This window comes from Sceloporus occidentalis, unplaced genomic scaffold (genome assembly GCF_023333645.1).
Source record: "Sceloporus occidentalis isolate IW3139 unplaced genomic scaffold, rSceOcc1.0.p SCAF_247, whole genome shotgun sequence".
Taxonomy (NCBI): Eukaryota; Metazoa; Chordata; class Lepidosauria; order Squamata; family Phrynosomatidae; genus Sceloporus; species Sceloporus occidentalis.
Genome location: NW_028317227.1, coordinates 341,594 through 352,850, shown reverse-complemented (window position 1 = coordinate 352,850; position 11,257 = coordinate 341,594). Strand labels below are relative to the sequence as shown.

The window sequence follows — 11,257 nt, the reverse complement described above, 5'->3', positions numbered from 1 at the left end:
TTAAACGATCACTCCTAGGAGCAATCGTACGGGGGCCCCCAACTTTTTTTTGGGTATTGCTGGACCTCATTGTCTCCTTTAATATTATATAATATGTAGCTCCTCCGTAAACCCATGGTAATTATAATTTTTACAATAAAAGAAAGTTTAGTGGCAATTACAAATAAAATGATCTCACTCTAGTACTTTTTTTTTTTTTTACATCACAGCTTGAGGAAACACAATGGAAAACTATGAGAAAATACTGAAGATTGGTAGAGGGGCAACAGCTGAAGTCTTTCTCATGAGAAATTTGAAAACCAGGAAGCTGTATGCTGTAAAAAAGATCAAGATAGATGCTTCCAAGCAAATGAGAACCAAAGAGTCTGTTCTTCAAGAAGCTACTATTTTGAGCAAAATTGTCCACCCCCATGTGGTAACATGCCATGAATACTTTTGTGACCTAGAAGATGAGCATGTATTCATTGTTCAGGACTACTGTGATGGTGGGACACTGGATGATCACATCAAAGAAAGAAAAGGCACACTTTTCCCAGAAGGCACCATTATGCATTGGTTTATTCAGTTGACCATGGCTGTCCAGTATATCCATTCAATGAAAATTCTTCACAGAGATATTAAAACATCTAATGTCTTTCTCACCAAAAAGGGCTTGGTTCGGCTTGGAGACTTCGGAATTTCTAAGATAATGAGTAGCACTGTGGACATGGCAAGTACATGTGTTGGAACACCATATTACCTAAGCCCAGAGCTTTGCCAGGATATCCCTTACAGTTCGAAATCAGATATATGGGCCCTTGGATGCCTCCTTTATGAGATATGTGCTTTAAAACCAGCTTTTGATGCTACCAACTTAATAAGTCTCTTCTACAAAATTGTAAAAGGGGAGTATTTTCCTTTGCCAGAATGTTACTCACCAGACTTGCATAACTTAGTTAAAGTAATTCTGGAAAAGTGTCCTGAATCCAGACCTAGTGCAAATTGCATCCTGAACTTTTCTTTCGTTCAGGAACATTTGAAACAATTTATAGAAAAGCATGAATCGCAATTGTTTAAGCAAATTCTGGAAAAGAAAGACTACAAAGATAATGTTAGTTTATCAGAAATTCTGAGCAAAACTTCACTAGCTCAAGATGATATAACTAAAGACAACTTTAGGTGTAAGTCTGCTCCACCAAATTCCTATACACCTAACGTCAGCTCATGTGAACTGTGGGAACAGGGAGAGATGTCCAGTACTGGAGACAAATCAGACTATTCTGAGGACTTTGACAATGACAGTCTGTCATCAGTAGAGGAAGACCTAGAGGAGGAACATTATCATCCATGCCAGAATGAGGATATCCCTGAAAACATAGGTGAGAGTACAAGAGAAAATACATTCACAGCCTTTCGTGGATTCATTTAAAAATATTTATTACATGTTATGTAATTGCGCAAAAAGGAAATACTGGGATTTTTTTTTGATAATACAGAGTTTCGCAACAGATGATACAATGCCAAACATATATACCGTAAAGAGGCTCCATTATATGCCGCACCTTTAAAGTTTGCTGTTATTTTAAAGAAAAAAATATTTTTAAAGAAATAATACACAAGTGGAATGGTAAAACAGTTTTATCTAATTAACAGGAATACATGTATTTTAACATTTTTGGTATCTATTATGCAGTTGGTCCGCATAAGTTATATACAAACAGAAATTTGGAAAGCCAATAGCCATTTAAAGATCCCCCCCTTAATTCATAATGCACCTTAGTTATATCTGCCCCCAGATATGACACTGCCTCCCAGATATGCTTTATGCCCTCCCCCCGGCTTACCAATGCATCCCCAGACTCCCTGGTGTCTAGCGGGGCAGCCGGTGCGCTATCATAGAAACCCCAGCGGAAGTGGTAGCAGCGGCGGAAGTTGTCTGCGCACATCGCACAGACGTTCACCGGCTGCCAGAGAGGAGGATCCAGGTCAACTGCAACACTGCAGAGGATCCTCCTCTCTGGCAGCTGGTGAACGTCTGCACAATGCGCTTGGACAACCTCCGCTGCTGCAGGCGGTACTTCCGCTAGGGCTTCTATGCTGGAGCTCCAGATGGTCATGTAACGCCGGCACTCCTTCGTAGAAGCCCGGCGGAAGTGCCTGCAGCAGCAGGGGTTGACTGCGTTGCACAGACGTTCACCGGCTGCCAGAGAGGAGGATCCAGGTCCACTGCAGCACTGCGGGGATGCTAACCTGCTGCTTGCCTGCAGCAGGACTAAATGAAAAAGAAACACACACCTGCCCGGAACTGCATGTCCCAGGCGGCACAAATTGTGCATCCCTTCGCTAAACCCCAATTATAGGCTGAACCCCCACTTTAAAGACTTAAATTAGGGGGGGCGCGGCCTATAATTGGGCCAATACAGTAAATCCAGACATTATCAGAGCCATTTTTTTTTTCTCATAAATTTTAAAAGATTTTAAATATTTTAAAATAAGACCTGCATTTTGATGTGCAATGCAATGTCTGGCCAATGCCTTCACCTAATGTCAGGTTGTGGGGGGTTTATTTTTTTTCTTCCATTGAAAAAAAACATTTTACGCATTTTAGGAAGATTACTTACAGTCTAATAAAAATTCTATAGTAGATGGTATCAGGTTTAAGTGTCCTATTTTACACCCTTCCAGGTTTAAATATGGATGATAATGATGTTTCGGATTACCCTGATGACTTTGAGGAGTCTGAGGGAAATACCCTAGAGATGGTTGTAAGCCATGCCCGGTCAGCTATGGATGTTCGCCCAGAGAACGAAACCTTCCAAGATGACACTGAAGACCAGGAAGGCAGCTCCTTATCAAAAACACTCAAAACAATTCGCCAACAGTATATAGGTAAGAGATGATATCCATTAGGTAGCAGAAGTCATGAGTTACAACGGTAAGTTTTGTGTTGACGTCTGCTTCTTTGCTCATAATTTTACTTAACCTCTTCAGTACCGGGACGTACCTGGTACTTCCTGGTTAACAGTCACCGGTAGACCGGGACGTACCAGGTACGTCTCCTCCAAAAAACGCCCCCACATCACCACAATCGCGGTGATCGTGGGGGCGCTGCTGCTGCTGTCTGCCCAGGAGTCCTGGGCAGACAGCACAGCCTGTCTAAGCCCGCCCCCAAGCCCACGATCACTCTGCAATCGCTGTTTCAGCTGCCACAGGCAACTTCAGGGAAGGGGGGGGGTATTGAATGGGTCACCACACAAGTGTGGGGACCTGATCCAACACCCCCCTGCTGCCTGATCGCTCCATGAGAGCGTCAGTGCAGCGTTAACCCCTTCAATGCCGCAATCCTGGGAGCCACCCTCCCATACACCACTCTGTCTCCTCCCCCTCCCATACGCCTCTCTACCCGGCTCCCTGGTGTCTTGTGAACCTCCGTTGCTGACAGGAGGCAGAGTGGAGTATGGGAGGAGGCAGAGTGGAGTATGGGAGGGGGAGGAGCCAACGTGATGTATGGGAGGAGGCAAAGTGGTGTATGGGAGGGGGAGGAGCCTGAGTGGTGTATGGGGGGGTATTATGAATTTCAGGGCATATAGGGGGTATAAGGCATATCGATTTTAGGCATATCAGGGGGGCATAAGACATATCTGGGGGTAAAAGGTATATCAGGGGGCTCAGTTGGATATCACTGGCATATAAGGAGTATAAGGCATATCAGGGGGCACAGTGGAATCTCTGGCATTTAGGAGGTATAAGGCATATATATGGGGGCAGAGTGGCAAGCTGGAGGTCAGGTGTGCATAACTGGGGGCAGTTTGGTAAATAAAAGAAAATATAAACACGGCTTTTTTCTCATAGTTCTTATTAAATATGAAAAATAGTTAACATATGAATTAATATTTACTAATAACTTTGTATTAAAACCTAGTTTGAGAAACACTGTTTGGGTTCTCGTAGCTTTTATTATTATGTCAGTAAAATAAGAAGGCGAATAGAGAGAGAGGCCATTGCAATAAAGAGATGAAAGTGTAAATTGTACATTTTTTATTACATTATTTTAAATTTAAAAAAATTTAATTTTTTTATCCGATTAATCGAAAAAATAAATCGGCCAACTAATCGATTATTAAAATAATCGTTAGTTGCAGCCCTAATAATAATCTACTGACACTCTATAAACTGTAACCTAAGGTAAGAGTCTTCCCTTTTGAAAAAGTAAATGTGATTAACTCATTGATCTATGTATACAAAACCAGATTCCTAAAATGTATACTGTGGAGGGATTTATGTTCATGCAAGGGTAGTGCACTAGATTGTGTGCCTACATAAAGCCTCACATACTTTTCAAGAAGCCGAAACGGGAGAGATTAACAGCCTATGTAGACGTATGTTGCAAGTTCTGGAAGCAGGTAAACATGCCTATCTCTACATGTGGCTGAATTATTTTGTGGGTCATCACAAGGGAACTGTAAACAGAGCAGAATCAGTGCCCCTTACCTTACGTGAAAAGATTTTCTCTTTTAATAGGAGATGTTGGACAGACTCTGTATGATGAGATCTCAAACCATTTTCTAAAAGGCTTGACACCCAAAGATCTCCAGCCCCAGTTTGAACACAAGATGGGACCAGACAGGCTTGAAACCTGCTATATCCTCTTCAACATGGACCAAGAGGCACCCTCATGACCACTAAAAACTATTTTTTTGAGGAAGCTTGGTGCCGCCCACAGAAGTCGCAATTCAAGAATGTAGGCCATACATTTCCATGCAGTTTAAGTGATTTTTAAGTAAGAAGGTCTGTATTTAACCCATTTGGCTGCTTCAACTTGTGGTTACTGGTAAAGACCATATTCAACATGACCTTTATTATAGTTCCACTTCAGTAAGAGACACTAAACATTGTACAAAAATATCCAACACCATTTTGATCTTGACAGGTATTTGTGGAGGCTGTATAGACACAGAACAAAGAATACTGCAGTGTGTTTAGGATAGATCATTATATTTTGTATATGGAACCGTTTCAAAACATGGATTGTAATAAGTCAGGGGTCAATTTAATGCTAGTCACAGAAACAAGTTTTATGTTTAGAAATATCCCTTCCTGGATTGCTTCAAAGTAGTCAATTATCAAGACACCAATATTTTGGTGGAAAAACATTGGAATTTATTGTTAAATAAGAATTTCCCAACGAGCTTGTAAGACACACTCACAGCGATTAGCCTCTTAATGTTAATAAATTAAAATGTAGAATGTCAAATCTTGCTTATACAATCATTTCACATGTGTTTGTGTAAATGTTTCCAATTGTGCTAATGAAGGCAGGAATTAGATGAAATGCAACAGTGCGTGTGATGGGTGCCCAGCGCAGGTTAAAAGTTAACATATTGGAAAAACCAACAGAACATAGATTATTGGGTTTTTAAATATGTCCACCTCTGAAAACATAGGGCTTATTAGTTACGTAATAAAGATGTATGCACGGTTGTTCAGTAAACAAGGACATAATGGATCAGAACAATATAGTTTATTAGTGTTTGTAATTTTTTGGAAGGTTTATTTGTTGCTCATGTCTGCCTAAAACATCAGATGGAAGCCTTTTTGGTTCAACACAGAAAGACATATTTAGAGCCACATTAGCTTTTAGGGCCTCACTTTTTCAAATGGAACATGGAGGTCTGTGATGGAAGGCAAGCAGTGCTGTCTGATGCATGTAAAAATGTTAGCCCACAAAACATAGATTTCTATGTTCCTAGGTGTCTGCCACCATGAAAACATGGGGACTATTAGCCAAGTAGTAAGGAATAGTGCTCGGTGGCCAAGGACTTTGCTGTAGCGTATTGGGACTGTGTAGTGTAAACACATATAGTACGTTTATTTATTGCTCAGGTATTTCAGAAAACCACAGAAAAAGATGAGCCAAATAGGCTTTTAGGGCCTCATACACCATCAGCTCCGAGCATCTGAGAGACCTCTGAGAACATGAATTTGTAATTCTGCTAGCAATACTTTAAGTGTTAGGAGCAAATGTACAATAAGGAAAAGGGTGGAGTTGAATCATGTAACCGGGATTTAAAAAAAAAAAAAAGTCAACTGAAACTACATGTAATTTAGGCTGACGCGTGTTGATGATTCGGGGCGTACAGGCATTGAAAGTAAGTAGTACATGCAGCCTGTTACCGGGTGAAGGCGACAGGAAACAGAATTACAACTAAACCCGAGAAAAGTACGTGAATAATAATAATAAACAGAACACAGCGCCAGCAGCGCTTAATATCATGCAAGGCAAGCAGCACAGGCCTCCGCTAGACGGAAGTGTGAGGGAGGACCAGGAAGTAGGGCAGAGCCCAAACCTCCGGATTATCCGATATCCTTACCGCACAGGCGATTAGTTTTACCTCAGCTAGACGGGCCCTCGGAAAGCTGCCATAGCAATGCCGACGACCTACATTGAAGAGCCACACGCACTCCGAGCTGTACGGCGCTACCTCAAAAGTTAAGAACGTTATAGTCGTTCCGCCTCCTAAGATATTTTACAGGTACACGTGACAGACATTTCAAATGCAAACATCTTAAAACGCTACAATGCGCCTTTTCTTTAAATAATGGCATTAAACACCCTCTTTAACACCGACTGGCGCCTTACGGTTGTATCTCTCTGCTGAGCTTTTGGAAGATTTCAGACTACCACCCGCCTTACCACTAGTGGCCGTTGTCACCTGCAAACATCCAATCACCGAGCGAGCAATCCTTATAACAGAATAAACCATTTTCCGCAAAGCGGGGAGGAGTTTGAGCAGACTTCCGGGATCGTCCAGAAACGGGAGCTCTGAGGTGCGTGTGCTTTTCGGTATGTGCTGTATAATCTCGGATGGGCGATATGTTTCCACTGAAGCTCTTAGTTTAACAGAGTTGTGCGTTTCAGTCGAAGAGCTGCATGTAAAGATAGCAACCAGCTGTCTGAGATTAGCCCACCCAGTCCCCAATAGAGCGTCAGAGACTTTGAATTCAGAGGTTCTCAGTGTTGGCTAAATATGTATTGCTTGTTAGTTCTTAAATTAAAACATATTTGCTTGCACAAATATCACACTACACAGAACTCGTAAACACTGATTTACATTTTTTGCTTTGCAAGTGGTCCTGTTTTGATGATGTAATAAAAATGCTAATGGATTTTAGTTATTTGTGCTAAAATGTTGTTTACACAATACCAGTGACCTCACTAGTTTTTTTTTGTGATCCTCTAAAAAACAATTTCCAAATCCACTGATTTAGGTAACAGGACATACATTCACAATGTCATTCCCTCTCAGGGTCACCTGGAGTTTATATCCAACACCAATGAACTCACCAAAGAGTACCTTTCAGACTGAACATCATGTGTTTATAAAGGTAAGGCATGTAATGATCTGTAAAGTGTTGCTGTTATTCTGTAAAGCTACTGTCACAAATATATAAGAAGATACACATCTAAAAGCATGATGGGCTCTCGCAGCAGAACTGAAAAAAATAAGAGGAAAGATTTCACTATAAGTAAATAATAACACAAAAAACACTGGTACTTGTGTATTCGGGCACCACGTAGTGTACACAATAAACAAAACATTGGTAAAATGTTCATATACAGCACTGTGCAAATGTTTTAGGCAGGTGTGAAAAATACTGTAAAGTAAGAATGCTTTCAAAAACAGACATGTCTAATTGCGTAGACAACTTCCGCTGCAGCCGGAAGGAGGTGCGGTTAGCAGCAGGGGTTGTCTGCGTCCATTGCGCAGACCTTCCCCGGCTTTCAGTGAGGAGAGTAAGTTTGGAGGAGGGAGGGTGTTAAATAAAGCATTTCTGTAGGCAGAGTGCTCTATGAAATGCCTTTTAACCCCCTTAATGCCACTCTGCCTTCAGAAATGCCTTTTAACCCTCTATATGCCATTCTGCCTCCTGAAATGCCTTATGCCTCCTGAAATGCCACTCTGCCCCATAATATGTCTTTAAACCCCCTAAATGCCAGAGTGGCATATAGGGGTATAAGGCATTTCTGGAGGCAGAGTGGCACATCGGGGGGCAAAAGGCATATCATGGGGCACAGTGGCCTGTAGGGGGTATAAGGCATTTCTGGGGCAGAGTGCAAGCCTGGGGGCGGATGTGCATAACTGGGGGGCAGGTTGGGGGGGAAAAAAGGAAATAAAAACAAAATATTTTTCTCAATCATAGCTTTTATTAAAAAAAAAAAAATAGTTCACATAGTTTACATGAATTAACATTTACTGGTAAAACCTTTTTTCCTATAGGGTCGTCTTATATTCAGGCTTTTTCCTTTTTTATATATATAAATATTCAGATTTTGGGGGGTTGTCTTATAATCGAACAAATACGGTATATATCGGAAGCAGGGGCTAATATTAAAGAAACTGCCAGTTCAGCTGTTATTTTGAAATCATATTTCAATCACGGTCTGTACTTCAAAGAGATAAGTACATATTATGTAGTAAAAAATTCATGTCTAACGTATATATATATATTTTTTATATACCTGTGTCTGTAATCTCATGCGCTTCTTAAAATGTGGTCAGGGCTCGACAAATCCCAGGTCGCCATGGCGACTGAGAATTTTGTCCTGGCGCCTAGGTCAGGGGCGTCCAATGTGCGGACTTCGATGTGCAGCCCGCGTAAGCAGGGCTGGACTGGCCCTGCTCACGGTGCAGCACGGTATGTGCACACCGTGCTTTTGTGACGGGGAACCGGCAACCGAATTACTCAAAAGGGAGGAGCTTCCCCTGCAGCAGCCAGCACCAATAGAGAGACAGGGGAGGGACTATCTTGCCATCTACCACCTCTCTCATTCTCCCAGCCACTCCCCCAAGTGTCTCTGTCTTGACACGCCCCTCCTTTCCGTTCCTGGCCCACTACTGCTCGTCTGGCTCGCCCCGTTTTGCATCTTCTGGAGTTTCTAGCTCCGCTCAAGGTAAGAAGGAGGGGGAAGAAAGCTGTCTGGGAGTGAGGTGTAATATGTAATAGATGGGCCTGATACGTGATGCCTGGGTGTGATAGGGGTGAGCTGTGACGTGTAGTGGCTTGGTGTGATAGGAGTGAGTTAGGATGTGTGGTGGCTGGGTGTGATAGAAGTGAGTTGGGATGTGTGGTGGCTTGGTGTGATAGAAGTGAGTTGGGGTGTGTGATAGGAGTGAGTTGGGATGTGTGGTGGCTAAATATAATAAAACTTTGTTAGTTTAAACAAAATCCTGGCTCCTAGATTCAAAACAAATTTGTCAAGCCCTGCGTTGAAACACAATCATTAATTGAAATAGAAACAGATGTGCTGGAGAAATAAAACTGGGCGAGGAACAGCCAAACTCACTAACAAGGGGGACGTTGCTGAACTTTAATGTCAAAAGTCATACACCATGGCAAACAAGGTACTAAACACATGCTGCACCAGCAAAGGCAATGTTGAGGACCATAGATGCAGTGGTCGGCCAAGGAAACTTAGTGCAGCAGATGTAGGGAACGTCATGCTTACTTCTCTTTGCAATCAGGAGATGTACAGCAGTGCCATTAGCTCCGCATTGGCAGAAAGCAGCGGGACCCAGGTACACCCATCTACTGTCCGGAGAAGTCTGGACAGAAGTGGCCTTAGAAGACTTTTGGCCGAAAAGCCAATGTGGAAACAAGGCCAAGCAATTCAACTATTTGCAAAAACACAGGAACTGAAAAATGGCAGCAGGTACCTTGGACTGAAAAGGCACTTGGACTGAAAATTTGTTCACCGTAGGGCTGGAGAGGAGTACAAGTGGCCGAAATATATCGGGCGAAAAGGGCATTATCGACAAAATGCCAAAATAAAAATGTCCGGAAATAATCGTCCGCAGGGGCTGGGCTGCTTACCTTAAGGTTGATCGCACAGATGCGAGCAGCATCTCGGCCAGGAAAAGCAGGAACCCAGCAGAGTCACGTGAATGCATACCACATGACTCTGCTCCGTTCCTTCTTCCCCTGGGGGCGTGGCCAGAGAAGTTGTTCAAGAGGAAGCAGCAGGGCCCCTGCATTAGTCTGCGAGTAAGAGATCTGCAGTTCAGGTTAGAGGGTGGGGGAGCAAGTATGTGTGATTAAGGGAATGAATGAGTATCTGTAAATGAATGAGTGTATGTGTGTGGGGGGTGGCATGGCAAAGGGAGCCTGTATTCACACTCCTATCATGCCCAGGTTCTAGCGTGTGTTGGCTGCCTGGCCATGATAGGAGTGTGATTGCTGTCCTATATCATTTCAGACACGTTTCTTGTATCATTTAGTAATTTGTTTTCAGGCAAGGAATTTGGTTTCTTATGCTTTCCTGATGGATTAAATTCAGAGGCTTTTTTAAATTAAGAAATGAAACTCGGGGGCCTCTCTTTCTCAGGGGTCCCTCTATCCCCCGAATCCTGTCTGTGCCCCTGCACCCTCCCCCTGCCTTGTATCTGTCCCCCCCCCACCTGCTCACTTACCTTCTCTAGCTGTTTTCTTATCTTCACAGATTTCTTGGCATATGCGAGACCATGCTGACAGGTAGTGCAGAGTCAGTATGTGAGACACTGTCACGCAGTGCCTGCTATAGAAGCTGCTCTAAAATATAATACAATCCTTGCTTGACTGTAGAGGTAAATTTAATGCACAGTTTTCCTTACAGACACTGAAATGGTCAATTGACATTTGCATAATAATTATGCTCCTCTTGAAATTTGTACTTTTATTTAATGTAGTAAAGTTTTACTTAATGTAAGGAAGACTTTAATGAGAGGGTGGTGGGCATGTGGAACAGCCTCCCAACAGAAGATCCTTGAGCTCCACAGGACCCCTAAGATTTCTACTTTTATTTAATGTAATAAAGAGTTATTTAATGTATGGTAGATTTACTTTACCGTAGGTGTGGTGGAGTTGTGGAATAGTAACTTGAGGTGCACAGAACCCCTGATATGTTTATTTTTCTTTTGCGCCTCTCTAAAATAAGTAGTGTTTTGGCTGGGATTTTTAAGGATATTATTAAGTTTAATTTTAGAGTGATCTGAATTTGGTTTTTGTTCAGTATAGATAAAGTATATCTGGCATTGCAATGGTTTACAAAAGGTTTTTTTCTTTTGCTGCAGGTAACCATTTGCTCTCTATCCTTCATTGTTTCCTGTGGAGTTTGCATTTGCTAATCTTAATAAGCAGCACCTATTGGATTTATTGCTTAACACATGTACCCACTTTGAATGTTAAACATGTTTTCAGGGAATGCTGCCGAAATGCTACTCATAGCTTGTTTAAGCCTGTA

The 11,257-nt window shown here is 42.3% G+C and overlaps 1 protein-coding gene across 1 annotated transcript; it reads left to right on the top strand.

The window, feature by feature from the left end:
• The first annotated feature begins 223 nt into the window (after positions 1-223).
• Positions 224-4,658, top strand: LOC149276096 (uncharacterized). Its single transcript, XM_089503905.1, has 3 exons — positions 224-1,358; positions 2,665-2,868; positions 4,501-4,658. The coding sequence occupies exons 1-3, from the start codon at positions 224-226 to the stop codon at positions 4,656-4,658; spliced, it is 1,497 nt and encodes a 498-aa protein (XP_089360031.1).
• The last annotated feature ends 6,599 nt before the right edge of the window (positions 4,659-11,257 follow it).

Bases quoted from the DNA above. Each gene is read 5' to 3' on its own strand.
- LOC149276096 (XM_089503905.1), top strand. From the start codon at position 224: ATGGAAAACTATGAGAAAATACTGAAGATTGGTAGAGGGGCAACAGCT. The intron at 1,359-2,664 runs GTGAGAGTACAA...ACACCCTTCCAG, and splicing joins GGATATCCCTGAAAACATAG to GTTTAAATATGGATGATAAT. The intron at 2,869-4,500 runs GTAAGAGATGAT...CTCTTTTAATAG, and splicing joins AATTCGCCAACAGTATATAG to GAGATGTTGGACAGACTCTG.